Here is a 19,567-nt window from a genome sequence, read left to right on the forward strand (position 1 = left end):
TAAAAGCATTTAAAGGAGTACCTCACTCAAAGTAATCTCAGTTCATTAACTATAGTATCAACAGACAAAAACATTGAAAAACAAAACTTCACAAGAGTTATTGACAAGTTGATTGCCTAGAAGAACATTAGAAATGATTACTTTCATTGATTACTGATATATGGTTATTTTCATTAATTTTTATAGTTTTTTCTTATTTACAATACTGAAACAATTCTAGAACGGAACTCTCTAACGACTGTGAACTACTGGTAAATTATGTCACGAGACGCCACTCTATACAGGGTGTTTCAAAACAACACCGACAACGTTTGGGAGATAATTCCTGACACCAAGATAAGACGAAAAGTATAGACCAACCTGAGTGCACAAATGCTTCCTTTAGGAGTCACAGGCTGCCCAGAAACATGGAAAAATGAACTTTAAAGATCCATAGCTCCAAAACTATTGGACATACCGTAGTTGGGTCAAGACTTTACTTAGGCAGCCTATAATTCCGAAAGGAAGCATTTGTGCACGCAGGGTTGTCTGTACTTTTCGTCTTATCTTGGTGTCAGGAATCACCTCCCAAATTTTGTCGGTGTTGTTTTGAGACACCCTGTCTATGATTATTTGGACCAATAGGCATATGTATGTAATATTTTAACCCCGTAATATGTCTTACATGTCAAAATGCCATGTGTCTATTCCTGTATAAAGAAAAGAAGCCATCTTTCTAAGTTAATTATTTCTTATTGATTGTAATGAAAATAATAGGATACACGTAGAACGGAAGTAAGAAATCGATATTGCAAGACAAACATCTCTGAACCGGGTACGAAGTGACGACAAACAATTGAGACAATGGGTAATGATATGTTGGAACTTACACTCACACCAAGAATAATTGACTGTATAAACACAATATTTGTCACAATTTAATTAGTCTTTCGTAAATAACTTTTTCGTTACTCTAGTATTCAACTATATCAATAGTAGTAACTTTAAATTAGAGATCTTCAGGTGAAAATGCTCTCAACTGATAGAAGCTTACTGTTCAAGTGTACTCTTTTCATGGATAGGAGCTGCTAAAACTCATAATATTTTATGGACAAAAGTATTCTTTGAAATGAAGGTAATAGTTTTAATGTTAAAAGTCATATAATATATTGCATTATTACATCAAACAATGAGACAAATGTAGCATTGATGTAAAACACAGAATTTCTCTTTCCCTTTTTCTCTTTCTCTCTCTATCTCTCTCTCTGGGTGTGTGTGTGTGTGTGTATGTGTGTCTGTCTTCAATATGTTGCAAGGTATACAAAGGTTGTCTCTGATTTATGATAACTAAAGCAAACATGCATTATTTTACGTAATATCATGCCACCACTACCAGTGAAGTTCAATTTGATTACCGTGAGTTTAAGCTATCGCACTTCAGTGAAGTTTCTGTTGGAGCAAGGTTATAGTCATATCAAGCTTAGTCCACTCTCATTAGTAAGTTTTTCAAACTGTCCAAGGTTCGATGTTGTCTGAATCAAAATACACTTTTTGAACAACCCAAAGGCACATTTACACATTGCCAAGGCACCAGGTGACTTAACAGGTTTGTAGCTGTATGGGATGACGTATTCCCGTTTCAATCTTCATATCTCTGAAAAGTTGGCCGGTGAAAGTAGATGTATGGCTTGACACTTTATGCTGATGCAGTCGTACCTTACGAGAATCTACACCATAAAGACCTGGAGCTTCTGTAGAAAATAGGGTGGTCAAGATACTCGTCCGATAACACTGCTTGACAGTGATTTTTTTTGCCTGAAACTAGGTATTTCTTATAGTTTTGGCGCTCCTTAGTCTTAGTCCTGCATTCTCAAATTCAGAAATAATGTTGATAATAGTATTAGCCATTCAAAAACACATATTATAAAAAAGTTAAGGCTTTTTACTTAGGAAGCTTTCGCTCTTAACCTAATTAAATTAGATTCATAGTTAGTACATATCTTGTAATCTTTGTAAATGATTAGAGCTTTTACATGATATCGCAGAACGATATATGATTATCCGTAATTTGGAGGAAATCCTGGAAAATTCTAGAAATTATACAGAAAAACATGTTATTTAGTAATCTGTGCATCCCTGGTAGAGCTCCGGTGTTGTATACTTACACCAAATGTACTAAACATTATTACGTATTTTGGACTATATTTCTGCGAAGTTTCATTTGAGTACAGTTTATAGTTTTAAAGATAGGATTTTTTCGGATTATATTACGGCATTTTAAAGTATCAGAAGTGTACTTAATAAGCTCCTGATCGTAGCTTAAGTATCATAGGTTCATGATTTCGGAGATCATGATTTTTAGAATAATGCAGGATTTTCAAATGATATCCCATGAATGACAATTCCCTAAATTTACCTTTTGAAAGGTCTATTTTAATTTAGGTATCATTATCAAAGCCCGGTGTTAGTTGTCCGCACGAGAGGTACTCCAAAAGAATCCTACATGTCCTACACTATATGTTTGTTCACTTGCATTGGACTGTCAGAATTTATAAAGAAGTATGTAATAAGCTTTCGAACCAAGAACAATATTTTTATAGCAAATATGGCTTTTCAGAAAGAGAGAGAAAGAAAGAGAGAGGGAGAGAGGAGAAAGGTAAGTAGGGAAAAGTACTTTTTCTTATGCAAAAAAAAAAAAACATATAGGTCTAAGTTCACATATGTCTAAGTTCATATTGAACAATATAAAATTAATATAGTATGATTTTATCAAGTCATTGTAATTACAAATACTGCTAAATATTGATGTAGCAAGCTTTCCTTGTATTCGAAGCATCATTCGTAAGTAGTTAAATTGTAATACTGTTACTTAACTTAAGGAAGTTAACTGTATTTTACTTAAAAAAGCGTCGTGCATGAAATGTATAATATTTGTGTAATACAGTTTACAAATGCAGAAGACAATCCCTTTTAGAATCAGCTGACCAACACGTGATCAGAATAAGATATTTTCATTCAACTGGTATTTGTATACCATCATTAACATTGTAAATATCTGTTATGCAACCCATGTTACACATTAGATTATCTTTTTTGAATATATGGAAACATGAAACGAACCATTCTGTGTGTCATTACAGCATTTTAGTTATAACGTTTTATTATGCTATTGAAATTTTCTGTTACATAATTTTGTTTTTAATCTACTTTCTCATTAATGATGTTGACAAGCTGGATCTTACTAGTATACTAACTTGCGTGGAAAGGATGAAGAAAATTGTGGCCCAAAAGTAGGTATACAATCCCGTACTGATCAACTCATTGCTTTTAATATCATTTCTTATTGTTATCCATCAGGTGGACTTAGTTTCTTTATTATTTGTCCTTAAAGCCTTTTTACTTATATCTTAAGCTCGGAACAGCCGAAGCAAATAAACTCATACGCTAGAATGTTATACTTGATCAATGTAGGGGTATATCTACTTTTGGGCCACTCTGTATATAATTGTGTGAACCGGAAAACACAAGTTGCTATAAAGATATATATATAACAAATAAAGAGTGAGGTGATATACACAGGATGGGAGTATGTATCGTGATTTGGATTTTGAATTTACAAAGAAAAAAATATAGGTGTTTAATTTTTATTTTTATTTTGAGAGCTCCTCTGTGGCTAAGAAGTTAGCGTACGCGCCTTTGGCGCAGGAGACCTGCGTTCGATTCCCAGCGGGAGCTCATGTGGTTCGGATTCCACGTTAATCAGTAGGTTCACGTCTCGTATAGCCTCACTGCTGAAAAGGGACATTACTCAAAATTAACTTAACTCTTTTTATTTTGGTAATCAGTTACGTAAAACAAATTAAATGCGGTGAAAAAATTATTTTAATATTGAACTGTATAGTAGTGAAATAATTTTATATAACATTTCATTACAAACAACTGACAATCATCCAACTAAACAATTATTTCTACAATAAATACCAATTTAATGTAATCAATTCAATTTATTGATAACAACACGTCAACTAATTATTCAAGACAATGCGACATTATGTTCATACCGAGAAACTGTATAATAATTTGGAAATAATTTATAACTTTACTATTCAAGAATTAAATCCATAACACTTTCATGCAAATGACAGTGGGTTATATTTCGAATCTTAAAGATTTAAAGAGATAAAAATAAGACAATTATAATTAAGGAATAATTTATGGTTGAAGACAATTAAAAGGAAGTTCATTGGGGCCGTCATTATATTATTAATAAGAATAATGGGAACCGGTAAAAACCCCCACAGCCAAAACACCCACACTCAAGAAATGTCAAAACGCCCACAGAAACGGTCATAACTCCCACACAAATGGACAAAACAGCCACACATAGCAACGGTCACAATCCCCACATAAATGGACAAAACCCCCACACAAATGGACAAAACTCCCACATGCAGAAATTGTCACAACTACCACACAAATGGAAAACCCCCCACACAATCGGTCAAATCTCCCACACTCTGAAATGATCCTGGTTGTATTTCTTGCCCTTGTACTTTTTAATAATATTTTTTATTCCACTTAAACTGATATTGCAACTATTCTTCTTTCACTGTTTTGTAATGACAGAAGCACTAAATTGGGCGTCTTAGAGAGCCGCAACAAAGACGTGCAATTACGATAATTTCAGAGTGTGGGGGTTTTGTCCATTTGTGTGGGGGTTTTGTCCATTTATGTGGGGATTGTGACCGTTGCTATGTGTGGCTGTTTTGTCCATTTGTGTGGGAGTTTTGACCGATTTTGTGGGCGTTTTGACATTTCTTGAGTGTGGGGGTTTTGGCTGTGGGGGTTTTGACCGTTCGTGCGTTTGGGAGATTTGTCCATTTGTGTGGGAGCTATGACCGATCGTGTGGTCGTTTTGACATTTCTTGAGTGTGGAGGTTTTGGCTGTGGGGGTTTTGACTGTTCGTGTGTTTGGGGGATTTGTTCATTTGTGTGGGAGTTACGACCGATCGTGTGGGCGTTTTGACATTTCTTTAGTGTGGGGGTTTTGACCTAGACCCAGAATAATTATGTAAAATCTTCAATATTGACGTGAGATAAAATCAATTTCTAGATCGCAGCCTATACGAATGACATATCTGTGACAACACATTATTACCAGTACAGTATATATGAGTAAATGTATCAAGATAACACATTATTTAATATACTTTCTCAGGTGATATAAAATGATATAAAATCCATCGCAATAATTTTAAGAGTTTGTTGAAGAATTATTTAACTATCCAGTTGTTTGTAAGCTGAATTGATAGCTGCACATTCTTCACGAAGGTAACATTTTTGAGTTTCCTTATGGTTGGAAGTAGTAGCAGTGTGTTATGCCAAAAAAGTTTAAAGACTCAGAAAACATGGCTTTTCCAAATCTAAATTCCACCGTCGTTTATTATCCTGAACATCTAGTCTGGTATCCACTGTAACAAAATACACTATAATTCTGTTCCTATAACAATAATAGAAGGCAATGCTTATTACTCAATATCAATGTTAATGCCTGAATCATCTATTTTTAAAAAGCAGTACATATAATGCTGACATTTTTGACTTTGAGTATGTTGTAATCTCTTGACTCTATATCATTTTACCTCATTTCTTTTATAAAACAATAATGTATATTCTATGTATATATTTTCTTCGAGCAATCTGAAAATATAAAGCAACCATATAGTAGCTACGTAAATCTTACTCAAAATCTATGTAATATAATTGAACAAAGTACTCAATAATTCAAATAAATTGATTACCAGAAGGGCCGTGAAATACAATGTAAATTAATTTGATTATTTGAATTAATAATATAACTTTAAGGCATGAATATTTAATAAACATGTGTAATTATAAAATACCACAGTAGAGTAAACTGGTACAAACCATTTTTCATGTTGCTGTTGCGAAAAATACTTTGTTGGATGTCGAAGGAACTGGCGGAAAGCAGAGTACATGATTTTATTAAGGCTCAGGATTCAACAGCTGTTGTTGACATTATTTGTCTGCGTAGTAACGAACCCAGAATTTACATATTCTATGCACTTCTAATAAACTGATTTAATCTAACGCGTAAGATTAAAACTTAACCTAAACAGGTTGTTTCCCGTATTTTAATCAACTCATACGCCCAAATGCAGAATAATTAATTATTTAGACCTGCTCTTTCAATTTAAAACATTTCTGAATTTCAAATGTAAATTATTTGTAACTCGTTCATCAATATCTGAAATTACTCTTCTATAAAGGCTATTTAAGTATCAATGCTACTTTAGGAATCTCATTTTCAGGTTTCCCTGTAGTATTATTTTTTAAATATTATATTTCGTTGCAAACTTCATATATTAATAATAATTATTTAATTTTTCCAGGTTTTCGTTTAAGTCAATTAGTTAATCATGTCATTATTTAACTAGGTTATATGTGAGCGTAATAATACTAATGGTGAAGTTTATTACCGGATTTGTTTGCTTGATACTAATGATAAAATTTAAGAAGGTATATGAACAACAGTAATACAAAATGATTTTATTAAAGGGTTTCGTAAAACATAGTATGTTTCTGGAGCATAAAATAAGGTAACTTATTAAGGTATAAGGTACACGTAAAGAAGGAAAAAAGTAAAGTAGGAAAGTCAGAACGATTGAAAAACTTGAAGTATATTTCATACGTTGCATTTCGTCACATTATTCCAATTTATCAACGTTTGTGTGCGTTGTACAGGATACACATAGGGTATACCTGTAAGGAGTCTCAATGCAAGAAATATTCATCTTTAGCATTTTTACCAGCTTTTTAATTATTTTAGTTTCTGATTGGTTTAACTTTACGTTTTCTTTGGTTGTTTTGCATTCCAGACACTTCACAAGTTTACTCGTGTTCAGGGGCGTAGCCACGGGAGGCCCATTGGGGCCAGGCTCCACAAGTGAGTTCTTGTCCCCCCAAATGACCAGGTTATAAAACATCATCGTAAGATTACCTCGCTTGTCATTTAAAAATAACAAAATTTACATATAATTAATAATTTACGGTAAAATAGTATGGAAAATACTGTTTTAGCATACCAATCGAAAAATAGTGTGGTATCCAGGGGCGTCGTTAAGGGGGGTAAGGATGGAGCTTCGCCCCCAAAGTTCTCAATTTCTTAACAAGTTGGCAAATTAAAATACCTCATTGGCAATTTGAAGAATGCCGCTTTGTTCGTGCTGCAAATCATTATCAGTTCTTTTATAGACTTGGCATAAATTTTGTGTAGTTTCCTATCTTGAAATAAATTGATATATTCGTTGAAAGCTTCTTTACTTGTTGCAAGTGATCAGTGCCAGATTTACATATAAGCTAAACAAGCTATAGCTTAGGGGCCCCGAAAACCTAAAGAAAACTGGATATCCATTTCCAATGTATAAGAAAATCAATCAATAAAATAAAATTTACATATACGTAGGACGTAGCAACAATGCTCCCTGTTGTTTAGGCTACTATGATGTAAGTAATGGTGCCCCTTCTGCTAGCCTGCTTCCTAAAATATCATTAGTTTATCCATTTCTGTATATAGTGTGCCTACGTTCACCTGGATACGTAAAGGGTCCCATTACCTTCAACAGTTTAGATCCCCACTAAACCTAAATTCGACTCTGCAACTGATCACACTTCACTTCTGTTCATTTGATATTCCTAAACATTTTGAAGAATCTTTAATGAAAAATTTGGAAATTGTACCACTGACAAAAGCTGAATAGAGGTGGCATGCAAAATTAAAACAAAGACAGACAGAGAAGTGTTTCGGTTGCAGGTAGAGCATTGGATGCAAAAGCATTTGATACAAGAGCGTATACAAGACAACGCGCAGATTGTGGAGATTAATAAGAGAATAATAAGAATTAATAGAATAATAAGAGAATAATAAAATAAGAACAAGGCAGTGACTGGTTGGTATAAACTTTTACTGTGTATAGTATGTAAATTTGACAAATTTAAGAGTTTTTCCCAATAGTAAAATATCAAAGGGAAGTAGATATTGATACCAGAGAGAATATATTGTGTAACCGTGTCTGCTTTGTGTATGAATAGACCTTTCCCTTTGAACAAAAAGTGATCATATTAATACGGAGGAAAACAATAGATTATTTCAGTTGTTTTGCAGTAAGACTCTATTTACAGGGCTTTTCGACTAGGGAGAATTGAACAAAATGTGTTTTGGGAATGGTATCACAGTTGATTTCTGGGGGTGTTGTTCGGTGGGGAGAGAAGCTACAATGGATGTCAAGCAATGCCGTGCCTTGTGGTTGGGCGACCGACCCGGGTGCAGATGTAAAGGGGCACAAACTTCGGGAGGAAAATGCATGTGCGTACACATGTATAAAATGCAAGGAAAAAAGTAATTAAAAGTGCACAAAATCAAGAGAAAGCAGGGTTTAATTTTGAAAATTTTCTACCGCTTCGCGCCAAGCTTGGTGGCGCTTCGCGGCTAGTCTGTCCATCTTTCACCCATATGTACGGGAACACCGTCGTATACTCTCTCCCCGGGCGCTGAGTTACCACGGCACGAAACTGGAGTAAAGTCATTTCGTCGCTTCCGCTGGGAACCTAAGTGCAAGATTCCAAAAGTCACATTTCGGGGTTCAAAACAATACGTCTGCTGGGTGAAAGTATAGACCGGTGTGTGTTTCACTTCATTTTCATATACAGTAAATGTGTTGCCTTTCCTACCTTATTTTTAATCACGTAATTGCTTCTTTCGAAAGTTAAACAAAAAAAAATGCAATTCTTCCTTCTTCCGCATTTGTAAGTCAAAGCATTACATATACCACTGTATGTTACTTATGTAGCTCACAGGGCCGCAACTATGGAGGAGGAAGCGAGGCACGTGCCCCGGGCGCGTGGTTGGAGGGGCGCCTAAAAGGGAGGTTATATATTAGTATTTTTCCTGTCGGTATTTAATATATTTCATCAGAGTGCGAAATCATGAAATCGAAGTGGGAGGAGACAAGAACTGAAGAGTTAAAAAGAAAAACACACATTTATGCTTTAAAGTTTCGATATAGAAAGTTCACGTATTTGGGCATCCAAAAGTAGTAAACTATACAAAGTTAGATATTACTAGTATACCGCTGATCACTAGTTCATCTAATAATTAAGGGAAATACACTTTGACTACATATGAATTACGGTAATTACTTTGGAAACTTCTGACATTATTTCAGTGTATTATCCCCCCAGCAAGGATTTAGTGAGGGAATTTTGTCCAAAAATATTCAGTGGGTGGAATTCCCGTGTTTCCCAAGGATTTCGCACCCTGTTTTTCACAATTTCACGATTTCAATTCGATAATAAATAATGAATTTAATGTAGAATCAAATCTCATATTATAATGCATTTTCCTCTTCTCTAAGTACATACATTATTCATTTTGGTAGAAAATCATTCTTCAAAGACATTGTCTCAGGCTTTCTCCCACTTCTTTGCCAGAGCCTTTTTCCGTACCCTACCCAACAAGATCCGGCGTTTTACGAAACGTCCTTAAAATATGAAGTAGATGAGCTAAGGAGGTATTTGTGTGCAGGTTAGCCTGGTCTCTCACTGAAACCCTCAATTGAATGTTTATGAAAATTATATGTCCCAAAAATTATATGTCACAAGCAATAAATATAACCTACCTTATTCTAAGTTTTTAAATGTATTTCTGCAACAGATTATAGCTTTAGAGATTCTTGTAAGGATTGGGTGACGCAGATTATCTAACCTAGCCATAAGTTGTCAAATTAGCAGTTGTGCATCGTGCATGGTGATAATGATCCTGAGTTGAGGTGTAAAATTGCACTCGAAAGTGGAGCAAGGGCTGTTCGTATTCGTACCTCAGACGAGGATGGAATGGGACGAATATGAAAATAAGGTTGCTGCAATAGATTTCCACAGCGTAGGTAAAAGTGAGACTAAGATTTTCGAAACACTTTTCATTTTTTTAATAAGACTTGGCAATTTTTAAAATCAAGACTCGGTAATGTAAGTTTCATCTCCCCCCCCCCCCTTCTTCAATCTTGTAATGTTCGCTACACCGCTGATGGTATCTCTTCCTTATACCGATCGGAAAGTAGCATGGTATACTTTTTTTTGTGACAGCAGATTACACAATTTACTGCGATTTATATTTGACAGTTAGATGACAAACGTTTTAAGGTACTATAAATACTACCATAAAACATTGGTACTAAATTAATTTGTAAGTACATTATATTTTTATATGCTCTTTTTCGTGTTTAATAAAACATTTTTTATCATATGGAAAATTAGGTGAAAAGTCAAGTTTTTATTTGATTTTCCAGTTTGGATTTCATTCGTTTTTAAAAAATGCTACTTGATGTAAAACAGGAAGTAAGATATAGTTGTTAATAAAATAATTATGTTTGTTTAGTCACGAATAATAAATAAATATATTTATTAGGAAACCTTAAAAAAATTAAGTGTAATTTCAAAGAAAATCAATCTCATGTAGATAGGTTCTGTGTACAAAGGCTTAAACTGAAATAGTTACGGACAGAGGTATAACATTTGGTCCGGGACAGTAGTTCTGGGTTAAATATAATAAAAACTATCTGGAATATAATTTATGGAGAAAAAGTAAAATAATAATAATAATAATGATAATAATAATAATAATAATAATAATAATAATAATAATAATAATAATAATAATAATAATAATAATAATAATAATAATAAGCTAAAAAGCAGTGGTTTTAGTTTTCCGGAAGGAAACCAAAATTTTCCGGTTTTCTTCAGGCCTTAAAAACACGGGCTGCAACACATTTTTTTTTTTTTTTGGCTTGGCTCCCCTTCAAAAACAACGGACCCCTCCTACATTAACCTGTTGGCTACACCCCTGCTCGTGTTCATTTTCAATCTATGTCCGTGCTTATTTAATGTCGGAATTACTAGTTGTTACTATTCTCTTCTCATCATTACGCCTCTATACTTTACGAATATCACTACATTTTCCTTCTAATGATTGTAAAACAGGTCAATGTACTTTTTTTGAAGTTTAAAGACAATTTCGCAGTCTATTTGACATAAAACAAACTTCAGTGACATTTCTACTCGTCTGTATCGCAGAAAATGTGAACATTGAATGCGTTTAGTGATTTAGAGGCAGACCATGATACGAAAGTTTTAATCTATATATTCTGTTTGGGTGGTCATGAAAGATGTCGCAGCTTGTTTGACAGTTTTTGAATCGCTATCTTAAGATACCCTAACATCTCCATAATTTTCCATTCAAGCATAAACTTTTCAAATAAAATTTCACAACTCTAAAGATCTACTTAAGCAGGTGCACTAAATTCAAGTCCCCACGTGATTCTGACCCCATGAAAATCCCCATCCTTCATAACCTTGTTGTTGCGTGAGAGTGGAAACAAAAGTTTAATCAATCGACAATCTTGTACGGTGAATATACAACGTATTCATAAAAAATATTATAATATTTAAAATTGTTATTATTGGTATTATTGTTGGTAATATGGGTATCACGAAATATACCAATTAAAACATTAATTAAAACATTAAACCGTATTTAAATTAAATTGATCACATTTGAAAGAAAAACTGAAATATTTTTACTATACCTCATAAACACTAAATGCGGGCCGCATGAGTGTCGATGCAGACATCAAGACGTGATTCCCATTCACACCACACACGCTCCAACATATCTGATGAAATGGGCTGTACGGTAGCATTGATACGAACTTGCAGTTCTTGCAGGTTTTGAGGCAATGGAGGTCAATAGACCCAATCCTCTACATAACTGCATAAAAAGAAGTCACAGACCCTACAAGTCAGGCGACCTCGGCAGCCACTTGTAGAAGATATTATCGTCATTTTCAGCACGTCCAATTCATCTTCCGGGAAGCGGCTCATTCAGATGTTCCCAAACAGGTGAATGTCAGTGATGAGGTACTTCATCTTGTTGGAAAATAAAGTCATGACCTTCTTCTTGTTAGAATTGTAGAAATAACCAATTACTGAGCACATAAACACAAATGTACTCATCAAATAGTGAGCACAAGGTAAACATCAGTTAATTTACGTTTTCTGTGATTGATCCCTTCGGTTACTCACATTGTTGTTCATTGTTGACATACACAATTTTTCTTTCAAATATGACCAATTTCACTCAAGTACCACGTAATACCTCTTTAAAGTATGGTAGGATTTTTATGAGAAAACTTTATTATACATGCCTTATATGTATCTTATACAACGTAAAGTCAAACTTATGACCTTTCCAAAGCAGAGTGAGAGAGATAACCAGTAGATGGACTGATGTATCATGAATCATTTGATGCTTCAGCTGATAACCAAGGGTATTTCTTCAGTTGATCCAATTTTCTTCAATAGATCCGATTTATTTATTCTGTTTAATTTTAGCAATAGTGGATAGACAAATCCTACTTCTTCAAGTAGATTGTTAAGGAGCTGTCCACGAGAATTAGCACTACTCTCGCAATGCCTCTACATGGCAACACCGTGTGCGTGGGTTTTCTCGGAGTTCTCCCGTTTCCTCCCACTTTATTCCACCATTTCATTCATTACTCATCACCGTCTCTTTTAGCTTAACCGGCATAACCGTGGGACGTAAAACTCAAAGATTTCATTTTTCAATACAAACAATGAAGATTTGAAAGATAAAACAAGCAAAGTTGTATGGCATCATCAGAAGCACTAACTCCAAAGCACAAGGACAGCGGCTGATACAGTTCTAGACCCACTAGGTCATTAAATAAGCTTGGGGTGATTATTTTTATTTCAAAATTCGAACATATTGATGTATTTTGAAAAGTTGCCAGGACGCATTTTTCAGAAAATATAATAGTAGACGTTTGATAACCCTACCTATCTGCATTTTCTGAGTACTAATCTGAGAAGAAAATTATTATACGAATATTTCTTCTACGTCATCTTGCAAGCATAGTTTATTATTACTATTATTATTATTACTATTATTATTATTATTATTATTATTATTATTATTATTATTATTATTATTATTATTATTATTATTTCATAGTTAGGTTAGTAGTTTGTTTGGCGAGTGATGATTGTAGACAGCAAAACCATGAAATATAGGAAACAGAAAGGATCTGGCATTCGTCATCCTTCTGAAATACTTTAACATTTATTGTTTCTGAAGAAAATTGCTCGCTCATCTTGAAATAATTTCTATTAGTTCTCAGCAAAGGAATGAAACCAGAAGTCTTAGTAAATACAGGACAAGTAATACAATAGAAATCCTCCATGAAATAGCAAAGAAGCTTCAGGAAACGTGTTAAAATAAATTTGAATCTTAATATCTTCAAAACTACTATCCGTACATCTGAGGAAGCAGGATCCATGTTTGAAATATGTAGCTTGGTTTATTTGGTTTACTAAAAATGCGCATTTCACAATCATTCAACGGTAGCGCAAGTAATTTCCTCAAACCGTATGGAATTCTTGATATTAAGTGAAGTAAAAATGAATAAAATTGAGGATCGATGGATCAAGTAACTACGAAAAAGCAACATATTTGTGCTGAGTAATTTAAAATTTGTGCCAAGGTGCCTATTTTTCCAAGAGTTTGGGTCCAACCAACAAATTTACCATTATGTTCCCCAAATGTACCTTTCACCACACAAATTTATCATGTTGTCTTCTAAATGTATTTTATTTTCCTAATTTACCATTCTTTTCCCAGATGTACCTTAAACCCCATAAATTTATCATTTGTCTTCCAAATGCACATTTAATCCCAAATTTACGATTTTGTCCACCAAATGTACCTTTCAGCCCATAAATTTATCAGCTTTTCTTACAAGTATATCTTTATTCCAAATTTAACATTCTGTTCCCCAAATGTACCTTTCAGCCCATAAATTTATCATTTTTTTCTTACAAATATTTCTTTTCCCCAAATTTACATTTCTCTTCCCCAAATGTACCTTTCAGCCCAAAAATGTATAATTTTGTATTCCAAATGTACTTTTATTCCCAAAATTTACCATTCTGTTCCCCAGATTCACCTTTCATGCCCAAATTTGCCATTCTGCGCCTAAATAAATCTTTCTTTCTCCAAATTTGCCATTCTCCAGTTTGTATCAGTTCCAGTGAAAAAATGTCCCACAACTATTATCATAGACGCAACCTGGGCCTTAAAATCCGCTTGTGGGCTCCCTGATTATTACTTTTTCTAATACTTAAAACATGACATAGAATGTACATAAAACTACGAGAATAATACCAGAAAAGTTTGAAGGAAGATGGTGTTTAGTTGCTACTTTTTAAATCATTTTCAGTGTGTAGCCCAAGCGTTTTGGGGTGAAAATTGTATCCGCATAAGAAAAACAAAGTAGCATGGTCTTGCGAAAGCTAAGCACAGCGATACCAAGATTTCGTGTTGGAGTGAAGTTTTTGTGTGTATAAAAATCAATTTTGATACTAGATCAGTTAATATGTTATTGTTATAGACAAAATCCGTATGCGAATGTTTTATTGCAGTTCTTCCATTTTTTAACCAAATTTAATTGATTTCACATTATGTGTCACTATCATTCACTTTCTTCCAGTCGCTATTGTGAGACATTTAAATCAATGGCTTCAGCGGACCCTCACGAAAAGATCTAAATAATATCTACTAAGCAACTTCTCTGCACAACAATGCTTCCCTTAGTTTTATATTTAAAGACACCATCTACTATTTAACAGAGCAGTAAGTCTGTTTCTGAATTTCAAGATGGTGATAATGCTAAACTTTAAATTGAACAAAGTAAATATTTGATCCCAAAAGATGGACATTTCAGAAACTATATTGTTTTCCTGAAATTAGGAAAAACTGCCTTTGGTCTTTCACCTACCAAATTTATCACCTATGTCAAAACATAAAGTCAATAATGCAGAAAATGGTTTGTAGATCGTGCTTATTTATTAAAATAGTTCAATGCATAGAAGTAAAGGAAAAGTTTTTTATCTCCAAGTATGACTTATGATTTTTCATAAAGTAATTTTTTCCTATTTCTGCAGTACTACGAACTTACTTTTTAAATTAATACATGGTTTATATTTGAAATAAGACTTTCTCGGTGCTGCAAACAGGCTCATAATCAAGAAGATTTTAGAGAGAGTACACATTTATTGGTTTCCAGATCACTGAACAATCAACGGCTTAAAAAATCAATACATTCAAATCCATGCATGTATATCAATGTTTTGAAACACAACCTAAGGAAATGTGCTAATAAAATAAAAGTAATTATTACTGATTTCGCTTGACCTTTCTCTAGAAGAGGCTTAAGCTCCGTTATACATGTTCCAAACTTATTAATAAAAAATAAGATGGTATGTATTGGTTAATCATTTTATACCGAACGTTTTAGATACAACGAGCAGTGCTTTTAAATCAGAAACGTTTGGAGATAAAAGGATAAAACAAATTATATAGGAAAGTATTATAGGGTCCATTGTATTGAGTGTTCTATTTGACTCACAGGGTTCCTATTATGAGATCTCGCAGGGTCGCTCGGAAGTCTTAAAGATCAACTTGTGTACATAATTTCTTACATCATTGAAAAGATCAAGAACAAAAAACATTCTCTAGGAGAAAAAAGTGCTATGAAGCATCGTTTACGAAATGGCCACCGCTAACTTGTGAGCTCATATGCAGTCCCATACAAACATTCAGTACTTTTAAATCAAAAACGGTTGGAGATAAAAGAGTGAAACAAGAAAGGTTGTTAAATATCATAGAACGCATCTAGTAAAATGATCTGCTTGAGCCATAAATTCCTCTATCATGAGCTCTTAGTAAGCCACTTGAAAATTTTAATAATAAGGTACACTATTTAATACATTATTGAAAAGACAATGGAAAAATAACTTTCGTAGGAAAATGTTTTTCGTGTGGGTCACCCTTCATGAAATTATCTCCATTAATTGTGAATTTTCTCATAATCAGATAAACTCCATAATAATAATTTAAATACTGTTTATTACCTTAACGGTATTCCACGTGAAAAAGCTTTCTGCTACAAAAAATGTTTGATTAACCATTATCCTTTTAATATGATATAAAATTACATATCTCGCTATTCAAAATTTTCGGAACCAATGATAGGGACCCTGTAGGTAAAGCAGAACGTTCTATTCGATACTCCTATTACAGTTTCCTTCTTAGTTTTCGTTTTAGTCTTTTATATCATTTATAAATGGAAATATCAATTTCACCAATAATGTTGAAAATGTCAGTAAACTTTTATTATGTAGGCAAGATTAACTCAGATTTACAACAAAAGATTTATGGACTGAGTGAACATCGTTAGGGAAAGTATGTGCATAATACAAATGAACTTTCTCTTGTCTTTAGAATCAATACAACTAATCTAAGAGATAGATTTATTAAATTAATCAAGTGGATAGATGAACATGTTTAATAATAATAATGTAATTTTTTCCTGTCTACCCTCGTGTCAATGCTCGTGAAGAGTAGGAATTTACTGACGTAATTTCCACTATGAGACTTTTCGGCAATACAATGAATCTTCAATAGTTGGTTATTAAATGGCATTCTTTAATTGATTGCAACAATTAAATATTATTTTTATTGAACCTTATAGACTATTTTCCTTGGAGACACTAGCACATATTCGAAATATCATTACTACTTATCTTCATTGCATGAGAACTGTCACGTCTTCGAGATATTATCGTTGTCACAGAAACACCATATGATTATATATATTACTATATGTGGTGTAGTATCAATATTATACGTGTTTGCCAAGGGTTCATGTGATATATGTTATCAGGTTTCTTTCGTAAAACAATTCTCTCTTTCCTCCTTTCTGTGAGAGTCCTAAGCCAGGCTGATTGTCTCTTGTTAAGTCCCACAACTGCGACGGAAAGACTTGCCAAACGTCTTGAGAAAGATTTTCCAGCAATTTACACAGGTAATAAAAACTGTACAAAGTAAAATAATAATAAATATGATAAATTAGTAGATTGTACAGTACGTTTAGAAAAAATAAAAATACAATCTGAAATATCAAGGAAATTCAAAGTCAGATAAGAAGTTTTTCCAATGGTAAAACGAAAGCTTAAGTATTCTGGTGAACAAGGGCAAAGTTTGGAAAAATGGAGGAAATGTACAATCTAAAATAATAATGCGGATAAATTATATATGTAAGAAACGTATGAAAATTTGTAATTGCATCGGATAAATTGTGTGAATACATAGTTATAAACTCAACTAAGTAAGATTTGTATTTAACCGCTTTCTTCCATACACGAATGATACCAGTGTCTAACTACGTTCTTCCTATTAAATGTCGCAAATCTTAATCTATACTGAAAAGGAAAAATAATATAGGAAATTTTGGAGCAGGACAAGATTTGAACTGAAAACACCGTTGCTAGATGTATTAATTCATTATTATTCAAGCAACGAGCTTTTCTGATTCTATCAACGCACTTGTAATACAAATTATATATGTATGCTTAACAGGAATCAGAAGACGTAATATTCCAATTTGCTTTTTTTACAATTATCCTATCAATATATATTTGAGTCCCAATATCGTGTTATTAAATACAAAAATTTAATTTATCGCCGGATATGTTGATTACTTACTCCCTTGTTAACATTGCAAATTTATTTTGTTTGTCAATATAAAAATTAAGGATTCAGTATATAAATTAAATTCAAAATGGTGTTTAACGTAATTCGGGAAATTCTTAGAGAAATAATTTTTGTTGTACTTAGAATATTTTATAATTAAATAGAATAGAACATTTTATTGTAATTAGAATATAGAATATTGGTTCACATTCGAAACGACGCCTCAGTGTATCAGTTTATTTTTGCATTGGTAGTTTGTAGAAAGGTTGAATAAGAAGTGCAAATAAATTTACAGCAAAGAAATTGAAAAGTATTGGGTTGTAGACCAGTCGAGTGCGTTTAATATATAATTATTTTAATGCCTCAAGACTCTATAAGAGGCTACACACACATCTATCTATCTATCTACCTATATATATATATATATATATATATATATATATATATATATATATATATATATATATATATATATATATATATATATATATAGGGCGTTTCAAAAGAACACAGACAGTGTTTTGAAATCTTTGAAATCTTTGAGTTTTACGTCCCACATGTTTATGCCGGTTAGGCTAAAGGAGACGGTGATTATGAGAAATGAATGAAATGATGGAATGAAGAAAGTGGGAGGAAACGGGAGAACCCCGAGAAAACCCACGACAGACAGTGTATGGGAGACGATTTCTGACACCAAGATAAGACAAAAAGTATAGACCAACCTGAGTACACAAAAGCTTCCTTTCCGAATTATACGTAGGCTGCCAAAAACACGAAAAAATGAACTTTAAAGGCCAATAGCTCCAAAACTATGGTTGGAAGTAGTAGCAAAGTGTTATGCCAATAAAGTTTAAAGATTCAGAAAACATGGCTTTTCCAAATCTAAATGCCACCGTCATTTTTTATCTTGAACATCCAGTCTGGTATCCACTGTAACAAAATTCACTATAATTCTGTTCCTATAATAACAACAGAAGGCAATGCTTATTACTCAATATCAATTTTAATGCCTGAATCATCTATTTTTAGAAAGCAGTACATAGAATGCTGACATCTTTGACTTTGAGTATGCTGTAATTTCTTGACTCTATATCATCTTACCTCATATCTTTTATAAAACAATAATGTATATTCTATGTATATATTTCCTTCGAGCTATCTGAAAATATAAAGCAACCATATAGTAGTTATGTAAATCTTACTCAAAATCTATGTAATATAATTGAACAAAGTACTCAATAATTCAAATAAATTGATTACCAGAAAGGCCGTGAATACAATGTAAATTAATTTGATTATTTGAATTAGTAATACAACTTTAAGACATGAATATTTAATATAGATGTGTGATTATAAAATACCACAGTAGAGTAAACTGGTACATACCAATTTTGATGTTGCTGTTGCGAAAAATGCCTTGTTGGATGTCGAAGTAATTGGCGGAAAGCAGAGTACATGTTTTTATTAAGACTCAGGATTCAACAGCTGTTGTTGATATTATTTGTGTGCATAATAACGAACCCAGGATTTACATATTCTATGCACTTCTAATAAACTGATTTAATCTAAGATTAAAAATTAACCTAACAAGTTGTTTCCGGTATTTTAATGAACTCATACGCCCAAATGCAGAATAATTAATTATTTAGGCTTGCTCTTTCAATTTAAAATATTTCTAAATTTCAAATGTAAACTATTTGAAACTCACTCATCAATATCTGAAATTACTATTCTATAAAGTCTATTTAAGTATCAATGCTATCTTAGGAATCTCATTTTCAGGTTTTCCTGTAGTATTATTTTTTAAACATTAAATTTTGTTGCATGTTGCAAATTTCATATATTAATAATAATTATTTAATTTTTCCAGGTTTTCGTTTAAGTCAATTAGTTAATCATGTC

The 19,567-nt window shown here is 32.9% G+C and overlaps 2 protein-coding genes across 3 annotated transcripts in view; both read left to right on the forward strand.

Annotated features, from left to right (window-relative positions):
- Nucleotides 1–1,401: 1,401 nt before the first annotated feature.
- The window catches only part of LOC145673391 (pickpocket protein 28-like), a 202,321-nt gene continuing 184,155 nt past the window's right edge, over nt 1,402–19,567 (forward strand). Inside the window, exon 1 of the mRNA XM_081743049.1 lies at nt 1,402–1,476. The gene's annotated coding sequence lies outside the window, so the exon portion shown is untranslated. The remainder of the gene's footprint in view (nt 1,477–19,567) is intronic.
- LOC145673389 (glutamate receptor 1-like) overlaps nt 1,437–19,567 on the forward strand; it is a 34,584-nt gene continuing 16,453 nt past the window's right edge. The window contains exon 1 of one of the 2 annotated variants that reach the window (XM_081743048.1): nt 1,437–1,585. Coding sequence is in view for 1 of the 2 variants with exons in the window: in XM_081743047.1 (XP_081599173.1) it covers nt 16,847–16,997 (151 nt within the window). In the remaining variant the exon portion in view is untranslated. Of the gene's footprint in view, nt 1,586–16,837; nt 16,998–19,567 lie in introns of those variants that run through there. The other variant, XM_081743047.1, reaches the window with a different exon arrangement.

Source organism: Thermobia domestica, chromosome 16 (genome assembly GCF_964235325.1).
Source record: "Thermobia domestica chromosome 16, izTheDome1.hap1.1, whole genome shotgun sequence".
Classification (NCBI taxonomy): Eukaryota; Metazoa; Arthropoda; class Insecta; order Zygentoma; family Lepismatidae; genus Thermobia; species Thermobia domestica.